The sequence below is a fragment of the Ranitomeya variabilis genome, chromosome 4 (genome assembly GCF_051348905.1).
Source record: "Ranitomeya variabilis isolate aRanVar5 chromosome 4, aRanVar5.hap1, whole genome shotgun sequence".
Lineage (NCBI taxonomy): Eukaryota > Metazoa > Chordata > Amphibia > Anura > Dendrobatidae > Ranitomeya > Ranitomeya variabilis.
Genome location: NC_135235.1, coordinates 667,985,487 through 668,002,333, shown reverse-complemented (window position 1 = coordinate 668,002,333; position 16,847 = coordinate 667,985,487). Strand labels below are relative to the sequence as shown.

The following is a 16,847-nucleotide window of genomic DNA, read 5'->3' as shown; positions in this document are numbered from 1 at the left end:
TCCTACTTAGCGCCTGTGTGTTGTAGTACCTCCCTGCTGAGCACCACGGGATAGTCCTCACAACTCTTTCTATCTGTTTCTGATGTTCTCTCTCTCCATCCCCCAGTGTGGATAGGACGCACCCGTATGATGGGGTAGGCCTGGAGTTATTTTATAGGGACCCTAGAGACGCCCCTCTCCCACAATTGCCTCCATTGTCTGCTTAGGTGAAAATGGTGAGACAGCCAACCTAAATTTACCTGCCCGGCCGTGGTTGGAGTAGTGCGTAGAACCAGTACTCCCTCGGTATTCCGGTCAGCGGCTAAGTGCCTCAGAAGGATGTTGCCACGATCTTAGGGGCACGACTCCTCCCGGTATTTCTCCTTTGTGCTATGTCTGTGATCTCGTTTTCTCACTTCTCCACAATATACTCCGCTTCTTGTCCTTTCTTAAGATACCGCCGCAAGGTAGTGCAGGCGCGGTTCCGTAACGATCTGTCTCTTGCTAGGCCACTGTCAGGATCGCACCCCTGACAGGGACCCCCTGAATCTTTCCCCGCAACAACCTCTCTCACAGGATGTTGCCTGGGCAAAACCCAGTCAACTTCTCTCTAACTTCCTATCCAACCCCCAGTTTTACCAGAGTGTGAGGAGTGACCTAATACATAGCACCTTTTGCTCCCCCTGGTGGCTGGAATGTGAAGTGTAGTGTGTGCCTGTGATACCTGGTCAGGTGAACTCCTTTAGTGCAATCAGACGTAACATCACTCCCCTTAGTGGCAGAGCGACATTACTGCAATGACCAGGACTCTGGGGCGCTGCATATAATGGCCACAGCCCCTATATATACAGTATTACAGTATGATGGCCCCAGTTCCCCCCATACATAAAGTATGATGGCCCCCTGCCCCCATATATAGTGTGATGGTCGCAGCTCCCATATATATAGTATGATGGCCCCAGCTCCCATATATAAAGCATTATGGCCCCAATTCCCCCATGTATATAGCATGATGGCCCCAGCTCCCATATATATAGCATGATGGCCCCAGTTCCCCATATATATATACAGTATGATGGCCCCAGTTCCCCCCATTTTTATAGTATGATGGCTCCAGCTCCCCCATGTATAGTATGATGGCCCCAGCCCCAATATATATATAGTATGATGGCTCCAATTCCCCCATGTATAGTATGATGGCCCCAGTTCCCCCTTATATATACAGTATGATGGCCCCATCCCCCATATATACAGTATGATGGCCCCAGCCCCCATATATACAGTGTGATTGCCTCAGCTCTCATATATATAGTTTGATGGCCCCAGCTCCTATATATATAGCATGATGGCCCCAGCTCCCATATATATAGCATGATGGCCCCAATTCCCCCATGTATATAGTACGATGGCCCCAGTCCCCATATATAAAGAATGATGGCTCCAGTTCCTCCATACATAAAGTATGATGGCCCCAGTCCCCATATATACAGTATTACAGTATGATGGCCCCAGTTCCCCTATATATAAAGTATGATGGCCCCCTGCCCCATATATACAGTATGATGGCCCCAGTTCCTCCATATATAAAGTATGATGGCCCCAGCCCTCATATATACAGTATGATGACCCCAGTTCCTCCATATCTAAAGTATGATGGCCCCAGCCCACACATATACAGTATGATGGCCCCAGTTCCACCATTATATATAGTATGATGGTCCCAGTTTCCCTATATATAAAGTATGATGGCCCCTGCCCCCATATATACAGTATGATGGCCCCATATATACAGTATTACAGTATGATAGCCCCTGTTCACCCCATATATAAAGTATGATGGCCCCAGCCCCCATATATACAGTATGATGACCCCCATATATACAGTATTACAGTATGATAGCCCCTGTTCCCCCATATATAGAGTATGATGGCCCCAGCCCCAATATATACAGTATGATGGCCCCAGTTCCTCCATATATAAAGTATGATGACCCCAACCCCCATATATACAGTATGATGGCCCCAGCCCCCATATATGGTAGGATGGCCCAACAGCCCGTTCATATAACACTCCTGGCACTGCAGGCTCCATCTTCTCTTCTGGCCTGTAGAGAATTGCGAGACAATGACATCATTGTACCCCCTGCATGAACACACTGAGGTCTCACAAGCCGCGGTCTGCAGCTTATGAGACAGAAGACTGATGCGCGAGCCATGTCTGCTGCTGACCGCACGACAGCATAGCAGACACGGCCACACGCAGTTTGCTGTGCGTGGCCATCAGGCAGCCGACCCTGCACAGTTGCTGGGGTAGCGGCCCGGGGGGCATTTGCCACCCTGCCACCTGGCCCATCCAGCCCTTGTGAAACTGTAAACTCTTTATTCCCTTAATGTCTGCCCTATTCTGTCTCCTCAGGTCACCTGGCGAATACAACGAGATATATTATTATTATCTTAAGACTCTACAGAAGACGTCCATTACATTATACAGCATTGTTTTTGCTCTCGGGATTATCGGTAATGGCTTAGTCATCTGGATTGCTGGATTCAGGATGAAGAATACAATCAGCGCCGTGTGGTTTCTCCACCTGGCCATCGCGGACTTCCTGTGCTGCTCATCTCTCCCCCTGAGAATTCTTGAGTGGGCTGCAGATTTCTCATACGTCCTAGATTTTCCATATTGCATAGTGAACTTTGTTCTGTTTAATGTGAACATGAGCGCCAGTGTTCTCCTCCTGACGGCCATGAGTATTGACCGCTGGGTGTCCGTCATGTGGCCATTCTGGGCCAAAGTTCATAGATCTCGTAACCTGGCGAGAATCAGTGCAGCGATCATCTGGGGGCTGAGCTTCATTGTGGCCGGTGCTGTGTATTACATATATAGATACCATGTAGGTTCTCTATATGAATGGTGTATATATAGATATTACATTTATCATTATAACCCAGAATTATATCAGACCATTCAGTGGATCAGATTGGTTATAATGTGTGTGATCCCGTTTCTCATCATTGTCATCTCGTATGTCACCATTTTCTACAAACTTAGAAAAAGTAAGAGATCCCAGAGATCTCAGAGATCCTCCAGGATCATCACCGCTGTTATATCGTGTTTTTTCATCTGCTGGTTTCCATATTACATCTGCCGACTAACACCCTGGTATCCTAGATATTACATGACACCCAATTTTTGGGATTACATAACATACCATATAGTAGACACTATCAATACCAGCCTGGCTTGTTTGAACAGTTGCCTGAATCCGATCATTTATGTGTTCCTGACACCGGATTTCCAACACGGTTTCCTCAGCTCCATCCCCTCCAGGCTAGAAAGAGCCTTCGGTGACCATCCTAATGACCTGAGCAGAGAGCGAGGAGACGCAGGAGACACTCGCCCTGCTGCTGTGTAATGGATATTCCTGGAATCTCCTCTATGTGACACATCTTAACCCCTTGGAGACTAGGACATTTTTCCATTTTCTTTCCTTTTTCCTTTCCAAAATTCATAAAACGTTATTTTCCCATGAAGGACTGATTGTTGCAGGATGAAATGTAATTCTGAAAGTCTCCCTTTATGTTACCACATAATGTGCTGAAAAATGGGTGAAAAAATAATCTCAAGTGAAGTGAAATGGTGAAAAACAAATTGTAATTCCGCCATATTAATAAAGTGACCCAGTAAATCACATCAGTGAACCCCTTCACCACCTTGGGAGTTTCAGTTTTTTGCTCCCGTTATTCCCAGAGCCATAACTTTGTTATTTTTCCATCAGTAAGGCCTTGTTTTTTGCGGGACGAGTTGCACTTTTAAATGACGCCATTGGTTTTGCCATATAATGTACTGAAAATGGGAAAAAAATGAAACTGTGGCGAATTTGCAAAAAAAAAATTAATTCCACAATTGCTTTTTATTTTATGTTTTGCTATGTTCACCAAATGCTAACACTGACCTGCCATGATGATTCTCCGTCATTATGAGCATGCCGATACCAAACATGTTTACAAGGTCAGACTGGCCCACCAGAAGATTCTTCAGTGGGCCCAGGCACTGACATCTGCTGGAATACAGGGCCGGCAGCTGCTGAGGGCCCCCGCAGCCTCAGGGGCCACAGACAGTGGTGTGTCACTAATAACGGCACACCACACAGCTGCTATGGGGCCTGTCAGGGGGTCTGCTCAGCACCAACAGCAGTGGAGGAGCAGCGGGTGACAGGAGGCAGGAGCCGGCTGCTGGCTAAAGCTTGTGCCCTCTGCTTGTTGGCCTAATGCATATTGATATGTATTGCAACAACTATTGTTTGTTTAATATGATGTGATTTTTATGTCTGCATGCATATTGTTCACATGTCAACAAAGTTAAAAGAAAAAAAAAAAAAAGTCCTCATTTGCAGACAGGATGTTGCTCCTCCCTCTCTCCCTGTGAGCACATTCTGGTGTGTGCAACTGAAACTGAAAGTCACAGAATATCTCTATCAGAAACCAGATTGATCCTGTTCTCATTATGTACCCGTATTTTTCGGACTATAAGACGCACCGGACTATAAGGCGCACCCAGGTTTTAGAGGTGGAAAATAGGGGACAAAAATATTTAAAGCAAAAAAATGTGGTAAAATATTTATTAACATAAATAACATACTATTATTAGTGTTGAGCGATACCGTCCGATACTTGAAAGTATCGGTATCGGAAAGTATTAGATTAGGCATTCAGGACCTGAAATTACGTCACGGCTTGCTGTGATTGGTCGCGTCGCGGTAAAATGTTCGGCACGCAACCAATCACAAGCCGGGACGTAATTTTAAAATGCGCGCGTTTACTGCCTCCCGTGACGCCACGGCTTGTGATTGGTCGCGTCGCCCATGTGACCGCGACGCGACCAATCACAAGCCGTGACGTAATTTTCAAATCCTGAATGCCTAGAATAAGGCATTCAGGAACTGAAAATTACGTCACGGCTTGCTGTGATTGGTCGCGTCGCGGTCACATGGGCGGCACGCGACCAATCAGAAGCCGTGACGTCACGGAAGCCATTAAACGCGCGCATTTTAAGCAAAGAAGGCTCCCGGTTACGGCGGTAAAGTCCAGGGGCCTCCGGACAGGTGAGTATATCCCTATTTTTTATTTTAATTCTTTCTTTTACACATTAATGTTGTTTCGATACCGATACCCGATACCACAAAAGTATCAGATCTCGGTATCGAAATTCCGATACCCGCAAGTATCGGCCGATACCCGATACTTGCGGTATCGGAATGCTCAACACTAACTATTATATGTGGTGTTATTATATATAATAGTGTGTTATTATGTTGGAAGCTGCGGGACCAGTGTGGCGTCTGTACAGTACTATATGAAGACGCTGGAGGGTGAGTATAAGAATGGGGGCACAGGGCTGATATTTAAAGCACCACTCCAGCACTGCAAAATAGCACTGGAGTGCTGCTTTAAAATCCCATGGGAGAACTATAACTCCCAGCATGTCCTGCAGATCCTATGACATGCTGGGAGTTATAGTTCACCACAGGAGGGGCAGAGTGCTTTATTGTGTGTTGTAGACTAACCTCTTAATTGTGGCAGCCAGCCACTGTGGTGAGGGAAAAGCATCCCATGACTGCACACAGAGCCCTCCCTCTTGTTGCCTTTCCACAGCACGGGTTATGAGGAAGCTGCAGATTCTAGTGGGGAGTCTGAAGGACCTGTGATGATGTCAGGAAGAGGGAGGGCTCTGTCATGTGATGCTCCAGCCCGCGCACTTCTGACATCATCACAGGTCCTGTTTGTGCACAACCCTCGGCGTCCAAGCATGGCAGGCAGGTACCCAGCGATCTCCTCTCCGCTCTGGCCCTTGCTGCTGGTGCTGCCTCCTCCCCAGGACACACAAATCTCCCTAGCTGCTGTAGGAAGCAATGTTTTTTCCTGCTTAAGTGCAGTATTCGTTTGCTGCTCCCGGCTCACCGCTCAGCTGATCGGTGGGCGGGGAGCCGCTCATAAATATTCACTGCACTTAATGATCGGGACCACGTGGTTTCCCAGCTCTGATTCCAGGCAGCGGGGACATTCTGAAGTGGGATAACAGTGCGGTCCCACTCACTGCTGCCCCCCTCCCCACATGCTACATCCGGACCATAAGATGCACCCACACTTTCCTCCCAAATTTGGAGGAAAAAAAGTGCGTCTTATAGTCCGAAAAATACGGTATGCTGAATGTTCGTAGTTCTCAATAAATGAACATTCTCTGTTGCTCATTGTGGACATCACGCTGATTAACCTGCTGCTAACAGGTTATCGGCCCAGAAGTCAAAGCAGTTCCAAACCTGCAGAGCACAGAGATAGAAATACAACAGCAAACTGAGAAGAAGTAAAATGGCCGCCAGCAGCAACTCAACAAAGTTTACAGTGCCAAGCCTGAATAACCAGAACTACCAATCCTGGAAATTCAAGGTGAAGATGCTGCTGATAAGAGAAGGTACGTGGAAATACACTCAGGACCCTAAGCCTGACCCAGTGCCACAGGAATGGCTAGAAATGAATCAGAAAGCACACAGCACCATATCACTCAGTATAGAGGATAATCAGATTGTGCATGTGTGCAAGTGTGAATTTGCAAAGGAAATGTGGGAGCAGTTGCAGAAAGTACATGAGAGAATAAATTTAAGTAATAAACTCTATCTAAAGAGAAAGCTGTATCAGTTTAAGCTACACAATGACCAGGACATGCAGGACTACATTAGAAATACTCTAGAGACTGTAGAGTGCCTGCGGGGCATTGGGGAAGATATGAAGGACTTCCATGTAGCAGCACTATTACTTAGTGGTCTCCCAGAAAGCTATGATACGCTTGTAACTGCATTAGATGCACGCCCAGATGATGAGCTGACATTGGAGTACGTCAGAGGAAAGCTTGTAGATGAATATAAGAGAAAGGCTGAAAATGTGAGCAGCCAAATATGTAACAAGGAAACTGCTTTACAAACACATGATGTGCCCACCAGCAGAATCCACCCTAAAGAGACACGTGAATGTTTTGTATGCAAGAAGCCAGGTCATTTAAAAGCTGAATGCAGAGTCTGGAAAGCTAAAATGAATCAGCTGAAAAAGCAAAACAGCCAACAGAGAGTTAAGAGTGCTGTATCTGAAAACAATGATTCGGCAAATACTGAAGCTGCATTCACATCAGTCAATGCATTTAAATCAAAGCATGCATGGTGTATAGATTCTGGTGCAACCAGCCACATGACCAATAACAGAGACTTCTTTACTAAGCTTATGTTGTGAATTAGACTTTTTGGCTCCCTCTTGTGGTTACTAGTGATATGACTCTGGGATTTCCTTCCCTCAGTTTGCACCCACCTGGGTCGTTAGTCCAGGGGTGTTGCTATATAAACCTCCTGGATCCTTAGTCCAGTGCCTGGCATAGTTGTAATCAGATCCTTTTTGTTTGCTCCTATCTGCTGGTCCTGGTTCGTGCAATATTAAGCTAAGTCCTGCTTCTTTGTTTTTTCAGTTATTTGCTTGCTCTCATTTTTGTCCAGCTTGTACTAAATGTGATTCCTGTCCTTGCTGGAAGCTCTAGGGGGCTGGTGTTCTCCCCCGGGCCGTTAGACGGTTCGGGGGTTCTTGAATTTCCAGCGTGGATATTTTTGATAGGGTTTTTGCTGACCATATAAGTTATCTTACTATATTCTGCTATTAGCTAGTGGGCCTCTCTTTGCTAAATACCTAGCTCATTCTTACGTTTGTCTTTTCCTCTTACCTCACCGTTATTATTTGTGGGGGGCTTGTATCCAACTTTTGGGGTCTTTTCTCTGGAGGCAAGAAAGGTCTTTCTTTTCCCTTCTAGGGTTAGTTAGTTCTCCGGCTGGCGCGAGACGTCTAGAATCAACGTAGGCACGTTCCCCGGCTGCTGTTATTTGTGGTGCTAGGATTAGATATATGGTCAGCCCAGTTACCACTGCCCTATGAGCTGGTTTTTGTGTTTGCAGACTTAAATAAGTCAGAGAAAGTGATAATGGCGAACGGTCAGTATATGAACTCAGAAGGCATAGGAGACGGTTATATTAATTGTAACATCTCTGCAACACAAAGTAGAAGGATTCATGTAAAAGATGTACTATATGTGCCTAGTCTTGAAAGTAATCTATTATCTGTGAAAAAGCTCACAAAACAAGGTAATGAAGTTACATTTAAGGAAGATAGCTGCATCATCTCAAAAGAGGGTCACACATTAGCAAAAGGAAAAATCAGAGATGAACTGTATCAGTTGAAATGTACAGAGTGTGCATGCACAGCTAAGCAAGAACTGCACAAGAACTGTATTCATGTATGGCACAGGCGGGTTGCGCATAGAGACCCAGAAGCAATAAGAAAGTTATTTCAAGAACAATTAGCTGACAATATTACAATTGATTCATGTACTCAGACAATGAAGTGTTCCAGCTGTATTAACCCCTTCATGACCAGCCTATTTTGGCCTTAATGACCTTGCCGTTTTTTGCAATTCTGACCAGTGTCCTTTTATGAGGTAATAACTCAGGAACGCTTCAACGGATCCTAGCTATTCTGAGATTGTTTTTTCGTGACATATTGGGCTTCATGTTAGTGGTAAATTTAGGTCGATAATTTCTGAGTTTATTTGTGAAAAAAACGGAAATTTGGCAAAAATTTTGAAAATTTCCCAATTTTCACATTTTGAATTTTTATTCTGTTAAACCAGAGAGTTATGTGACACAAAATAGTTAATAAATAACATTTCCCACATGTCTACTTTACATCAGCACAATTTTGGAAACAAATTTTTTTTTTGCTAGGAAGTTATAAGGGTTAAAATTTGACCAGTGATTTCTCATTTTTACAACAAAATTTACAAAACCATTTTTTTTAGGGACCACCTCACATTTGAAGTCAGTTTGAGGGTTCTATATGGCTGAAAATACCCAAAAGTGACACCATTCTAAAAACTGCACCCCTCAGGGTGCTCAAAACCACATTCAAGAAGTTTATTAACCCTTCAGGTGTTTCACAGCAGCAGAAGCAACATGGAAGTAAAAAATGAACATTTAACTTTTTAGTCACAAAAATTATCTTTTAGCAACAATTTTTTTTATTTTTCTAAGGGTAAAAGGAGAAACTGGACCACGAACTTTGTTGTCCAATTTGTCCTGAGTATGCTGATACCTCATATGTGGGGGTAAACTACTGTTTGGGCGAACAACAGGGCTCAGAAGGGAAGGAGCGCCATTTGACTTTTTCAATGAAAAATTGGCTCCAATCTTTAGCGGACACCATGTCGCGTATGGAGAGCCCCCGTGTGCCTAAACATTGGAGCTCCCCCACAAGTGACCCCATTTTGGAAACTAGACCCCCCAAGGAACTTATCTAGAAGCATAGTGAGCACTTTAAACCCCCAGGTGCTTCACAAATTGATCCGTAAAAATGAAAAAGTACTTTTTTTCACACAAAATTTATTTTAGCCTCAATTTTTTCATTTTCACATGGGCAACAGGATAAAATGGATCCTAAAATTTGTTGGGCAATTTCTCCTGAGTACGCCGATACCTCATATGTGGGGGTAAACCACTGTTTGGGTGCATGGCAAGGCTCGGAAGGGGAGGCGTGCCATTTGACTTTTTGAATGGAAAATTAGCTCCAATCGTTAGCGGACACCATGTCGCGTTTGGAGAGCCCCTGTGTGCCTAAACATTGGAGCTCCCCCACAAGTGACCCCATTTTGGAAACTAGACCTCCCAAGGAACTAATCTAGATGTGTGGTGAGCACTTTGAACCCCCAAGTGCTTCACAGAAGTTTATAACGCAGAGCCATGAAAATAAAAAATAATTTTTCTTTTCTCAAAAATGATTTTTTAGCCCACAATTTTTTATTTTCCCAAGGGTAAAAGGAGAAATTGGACCCCAAAAGTTGTTGTCCAGTTTCTCCTGAGTACGCTGATACCCCATATGTGGGGGTAAACCACTGTTTGGGCACATGCCGGGGCTCGGAAGGGAAGTAGTGACGTTTTGGAATGTAGACTTTGATGGAATGGTCTGCGGGCATCATGTTACGTTTGCAGAGCCCCTGATATGCTTAAACAGTAGAAACCCCCCACAAGTGACCCCATTTTGGAAACTAGACCCCCCAAGGAACTTTGTTGTGAATTTGCTTTTTGCTCCCTCTAGTGGTTACTAGTTTTTTGACTCTGGTTTTTCTGTCATTCCTTTTATCCGCACCTGGGTCGTTAGTTAGGGGTGTTGCTATATAAGCTCCCTGGACCTTCAGTTCAATGCCTGGCAACTTAGTTATCAGAGCTAGTCTGCTGTGCTCTTGTCTACTGATCCTGGTTCCAGTTATATCAGCTAAGTCTGCCTTTTGCTTTTTGCTATTTGTTTTGGTTTTGTATTTTTGTCCAGCTTGTTCCAAATCTATATCCTGATCTTTGCTGGAAGCTCTAGGGGGCTGGTGTTCTCCCCCCGGACCGTTAGACGGTTCGGGGGTTCTTGAATTTCCAGTGTGGATTTTGATAGGGTTTTTGTTGACCATATAAGTTACCTTTCTTTATTCTGCTATCAGTAAGCGGGCCTCTCTGTGCTAAACCTGGTTCATTTCTGTGTTTGTCATTTCCTCTTACCTCACCGTCATTATTTGTGGGGGGCTTCTATCCAGCTTTGGGGTCCCCTTCTCTGGAGGCAAGAAAGGTCTTTGTTTTCCTCTACTAGGGGTAGCTAGATTCTCCGGCTGGCGCGTGTCATCTAGAATCAACGTAGGAATGATCCCCGGCTACTTCTAGTGTTGGCGTTAGGAGTAGATATATGGTCAACCCAGTTTCCACTGCCCTATGAGCTGGATTTTTGTATTCTGCAGACTTCCACGTTCCTCTGAGACCCTCGCCATTGGGGTCATAACAGAACTTATCTAGATGTGTGGTGAGCACGTTCAACCCCCAAGTGCTTCACAGAAGTTTACAACGCAGAGCCGTGAAAATAAAAAATCATTTTTCTTTCCTCAAAAAAGATGTTTTAGCAAGCAATTTTTTATTTTCACAAGGGTAACAGGAGAAATTGGACCCCAATATTTGTTGCCCAGTTTGTTGTGAGTACGCTGATACCCCATATGTGGGGGTAAACCACTGTTTGGGCACACGTCAGGGCTCGGAAGGGAAGTAGTGACATTTGAAATGCAGACTTTGATGGAATGGTCTGCGGGCGTCACATTGCATTTGCAGAGCCCCTGATGTGCCTAAACAGTAGAAACACCCCACAAGTGACCCCATTTTGGAAACTAGACCCCCGAAGGAACTTATCTAGATGTGTGATGAGCACGTTCAACCCCCAAGTGCTTCACAGAAGTTTGCAACGCAGAGCCGTGAAAATAAAAAATCATTTTTCTTTCCTCAAAAAAGATGTTTTAGCAAGCAATTTTTTATTTTTGCAAGGGTAACAGGAGAAATTGGGCCCCAATATTTGTTGCCCAGTTTGTTGTGAGTGTGCTGGTACCCCATATGTTGGGGTAAACCACTGTTTGGGCGCACGTCAGGGCTCGGAAGGGAAGTAGTGACATTTGAAATGCAGACTTTGATGGAATGGTCGGTGGGCATCACGTCGCATTTGCAGAGCCCCTGATGTGCCTAAACAGTAGAAACACCCCACAAGTGACCCCATTTTGGAAACTAGACCCCCGAAGGAACTTATCTAGATGTGTGGTGAGCACTTTCAACCCCCAAGTGCTTCACAGAAGTTTATAACGCAGAGCCGTGAAAATAAAAAATAATTGTTCTTTCCTCAAAAATTATGTTTTAGCAAGTAATTTTTTATTTTTGCAAGGGTAACAGGAGAAATTGGACACCAACAGTTGTTGCCCAGTTTGTCCTGAGTACGATGATACCCCAAATGTGGGGGTAAACCACTGTTTGGGCGCACGTCGGGGCTTGGAAGGGAGGGAGCACCATTTGACTTTTTGAACGCAAGATTGGCTGGAATCAATGGTGGCGCCATGTTGCGTTTGGAGACCCCTGATGTGCCTAAACAGTGGAAACCCCTCAATTCTAACTTCAACACTAACCCCAACACACCCCTAATCCTAATCCCAACTGTAGCCATAACCCTAATCACAACCCTAACCTCAACACACCCCTAACCACAACCCTAACCCCAACACACCCATAACCCTAATTCCAACCCTAACCCTAATCCTAATCCCAACCCTAACCACAACTGTAACCCCAACACACCCCTAACCCTATCCGTAACCCTAACCACAAGCCTAATCTTAACCCTATTTCCAACCCTAGCCCTAATTCCAACCCTAACTCTAATTCCAACCCTAACCCTAAGTCTATGTGCCCACGTTGCGGATTCGTGTGAGATTTTTCCGCACGATTTTTGAAAAATCTGCAGGTAAAAGGCACTGCGTTTTACCTGCGGATTTACAGCAGATTTCCAGTGTTTTTTTGTGCGGATTTCACCTGCGGATTCCTATTGAGGAACAGGTGTAAAACGCTGCGGAATCCGCACAAAGAATTGACATGCTGCGGAAAATACAACGCAGCGTTTCTGCACGGAATTTTCCGCACCATGGGCACAGCGGATTTGGTTTTCCATAGGTGTACATGGTACTGTAAACCTGATGGAAAACTGCTACGAATTCGCAGCGGCCAATCCGCTGCAGATCCGCGGCCAATCCGCTGCGGATCCACGGCCAATCCGCTGCGGATCCGCGGCCAATCCGCTGCGGATCTGCAGCCAAATCCGCACTGTGTGCACATGCCATAACCCTAACCCTACCCCTAACCCTAACTCTACCCGTAACCCTAACCCTAACCCTACCCCTAGTTCTAACCCTAGTTGAAACCCTAACCCTAGTGGAAAAAGAAAAAAAAATATTTTCTTTATTTTATTATTGTCCCTACCTATGGGGGTGATAAAGGGGGGGTTTATTTATTATTTTTTTTATTTTGATCGCTGTGATAGAACCTACCACAGCGATCAAAATGTAGTTGTAATGAATCTGCCGGCCGGCAGATTCGGCGGGCGCACTGAGCATGCGCCCGCCATTTTGGAAGATGGTGGCGCCCATGGAGAAAACGAACCGACACCGGGAGCCTCGGTAAGTATAAGGGGGGGAGATCGGGGCACGGGGGGCGTCGGAGCACGGGGGGGGTGACATAGGAGCACGGGGGGAGCGGACAGGATGATGGGGGAGCAGAGCACAGGACGGAGGGGACTACGGGACAGATCGGTGGCTTGGGGGGGCGATCGGTGGGGTGGGGGGGGCTCACATAAGTGTTTCCAGCCATGGCCGATGATATTGCAGCATCGGCCATGGCTGGATTGTAATATTTCACCAGTTTTTTAGGTGAAATATTACGAATCGCTCTGATTGGCAGTTTCACTTTCAACAGCCAATCAGAGTGATCGTAGCCATGGGGGGGTGAAGCCACCCCCCCTGGGCTGAAGTACCACTCCCCCTGTCCCTGCAGATCGGGTGAAATTGGAGTTAACCCTTTCACCCGATCTGCAGGGACGCGATCATTCTATGATGCCACATAGGCGTCATGGGTCGAATTGGCACCGACTTTCATGATGCCTACGTGGCGTCAAAGGTCGGGAAGGGGTTAAAGGGAAAATGTCCAGAAAGGCCTTTCCTAAGAAAAGTACTACAAGAACAGAACAACCACTAGATTTAGTACACATGGATATCTGTGGTCCAATGCGTACTCAGACCCCTGGAAAGAAAAGATATTTTCTTACATTTATTGATGACAATTCAAGATATACAGTTGTCCATTTACTTCACAGCAAAAATGAAGTTCCGGAGAAACTTGGAATATATCTAGCTGAAGTACATAACAAGTTTGGAAGAATGCCAAAAACTTTATGTGCAGATAATGGAACTGAGTATACAAGTAATGAAACACAGAGCATTTTAAAGAGAAATGGAATCATATTTCAAACTACTGTACCATACAACCCTGAGGAAAATGGTATAGCAGAAAGAAGGAACTGCACTCTCTGTGAAAGCGCAAGGAGTATGTTATTTGATGAAAATTTGCCTACAGTATATTGGGGCGAAGCTATTATGACAGCTTGTTATCTTCAGAACAGACTACCAAGTAAAGCGACAGAGAAAACTCCATTTGAGCAATGGAATGGTACAAAACCAAAACTTCAACACATAAGGATTTTCAGAAGTAAAGCATTTGCACATGTTCCCAAAGAAAAACGAACCAAGTGGGAATCTCATGCCAAGGAAGGCATCCTGGTAGGCTACAGTGAAACCCAGAAAGGTTATAGAATTCTACACCCAGAGACAAACAAGGTCACAACAAGTAATGATGTAGTGTTTGATGAAAACTTTGTGTCACCCAAGTTTTATGACATTATGCCAGTAGTCCAGATGAAGCAACAACAACAATCTCAATCACAATTACAAGACAACAAAGAAAAGAATGTAGAAGTCTGGCTAGACTCTTCAACCACTGAAGGAACAACAAAAGGCCTAAGTGAACCTGAAATCAGAAGGTCGTCAAGATTAAACAAAGGAATACCAGCTAAACGTTTATCCTACGTTGTGAAGACACTACCTGAGTCAGAACCACAGTCATGGGATGAAATGCAGAAACTACCCACCCATGAAAGAACAAAGTGGATCAATGCCGCGAATGAAGAAATGAACTCACTTCATCAACTTCAAACTTGGAAACTCACTGAGTTACCACAAGGTAAAAAGGCAATTAAGTGCAAGTGGGTATTTAAAACCAAATATGATTCTGAAGGTAAAGTCCACAGATTTAAAGCGAGATTGGTCGCAAAAGGATATTCTCAAAAATATGGCGAAGACTATGATGCTACTTTTTCCCCGGTCGCTAAGCAGACAACATTTAGAGCATTGTTGGCGGTAGCTGCAGTACAAAGGATGTTTGTCAGACATTTGGATATCAAAACCGCATTTTTAAATGGTGACATTGAGGAGGACTTATACATGACTCAACCTGAAGGTTATATAAAGGAAGGTGAACAGAATCTTGTTTGCAAACTACAAAAATCTCTTTATGGTCTTAAGCAATCAGCGAGAGCATGGAATACTAAAATGAACAAAGTTTTGTTAGAAGAAGGATTTAAAAGAGGTCAAGCGGATCCATGCCTGTACACGAGATATACAGATGGAAAATGTATGTATATTCTCTTATATGTGGACGATGTAATTGTAGTTCATCAAGAAGAAGCTGAAATTGGGAAAATTACTAAAATTTTGAACCAGCATTTTGAAACGAAAGACCTAGGAAATGTGACATATTATCTAGGAATCCACATCCAGAGAGAGGAAGATGGAAGTTTTCTTTTAAATCAAAGTGCAAAGATTAATTCAATTTTGGATCAGTTCGGAATGTCGGAGGCCAAAGGTGTATCAACGCCAATGGAATCATCCTACCTGAAACTGGAAGAAGGTGACCTGTTGCCTAACAATGCGAAATATCGACAGGCAGTGGGGGCACTTCTATATATATCAACTATGACTCGACCGGATATTACAACAGCAGTTGGAATATTGTGCAGATATGTGGAGAAACCGCGCCAAAAAGACTGGAATGCCGTTAAAAGAGTTCTCCAATATTTAAAAGGGACACAAGGTGTAAATTTAAAAATATCTGCAGCAGGAAATCTTAAACTCACCGGCTATGTTGACTCAGATTGGGCTGGTGATTCACAAGATCGTAAATCCACAAGCGGATACGTATTTAAACTTGGAGAAAGCTCAATCTCCTGGTCTAGTAGAAAACAAGTGTCTGTTGCTTTGTCATCTACAGAAGCTGAGTATGTATCCGCAGCCTATGCAAGTCAGGAGATCATTTGGCTAAGACAACTGATGGATGATCTTGGTAAACCGTTAACTCAGCCAACGGTGATATATGAGGACAACTGTCATGAATCCCCAATGGCTAGGGATAGCACAGGACAAGCAAGGTACAAATAAATAACGGACGAGCTCTAGGGTGATGGAACCTGGGCTGACCGCTGCCCTACACCTGACAAACGCAACTAGAGATAGCCAGGGAGCGTGCCTACGTTGGTTCTAGACGCCACGCACCAGCCTAAGAGCTAACTAGTACTGCAGAGAAAATAAAGACCTCACTTGCCTCCAGAGGGATGAACCCCAAAAGGTATAGTTGCCCCCCACATGTATTGACGGTGAAATGAGAGGAAGGCACACACATAGAGATGATATATATAGGTTTAGCAAATTGAGGCCCGCTGTAAACTAGAAAGCAGAACGATACAAAAGGGGTCTGAGCGGTCAGCAAAAAACCCTAATCAAAAAACCATCCTGAGATTACAAGAACCCATGTGCCAACTCATGGCACATGGGGAGAACCTCAGTCCACTAGAGCTACCAGCTAGCATAGAGACATAATAAGCAAGCTGGACAAAAAACCAAACAACTGAAAATCAGCACTTAGCTTATCCTGAAAGATCTGGGAGCAGGTAGGCAGGAACCAAACAGAGCACATCTGAATACATTGATAGCCGGCAAGGGAATGACAGAAAGGCCAGGTAAAATAGGAAACACCCAGCCTCTGATGGACAGGTGGAAACCAAAGGCCGCAACCCACCAAAGTCACCCAGTACCAGCAGTAACCACCAGAGGGAGCCCACAAACAGAATCCACAACAGTACCCCCCCCCTTGAGGAGGGGTCACCGAACCCTCACGAGAACCCCCAGGGCGATCAGGGTGAGCTCTATGGAAGGCGCGGACCAAATCAGTAGCATGAACATCGGAGGCGACCACCCAGGAATTATCCTCCTGACCATAACCCTTCCACTTAACCAAATACTGGAGTTTGCGTCTGGAAACACGAGAATCCAAGATCTTCTC

The 16,847-nt window shown here is 44.8% G+C and overlaps 1 protein-coding gene across 1 annotated transcript in view; it reads left to right on the top strand.

The window, feature by feature from the left end:
- LOC143768194 (formyl peptide receptor 2-like) overlaps nucleotides 1-3,392 on the top strand; it is a 65,345-nt gene extending 61,953 nt beyond the window's left edge. Inside the window, exon 2 of the mRNA XM_077256885.1 lies at nucleotides 2,396-3,392. Coding sequence (XP_077113000.1) covers nucleotides 2,396-3,392 — 997 coding nt within the window. The remainder of the gene's footprint in view (nucleotides 1-2,395) is intronic.
- The last annotated feature ends 13,455 nt before the right edge of the window (nucleotides 3,393-16,847 follow it).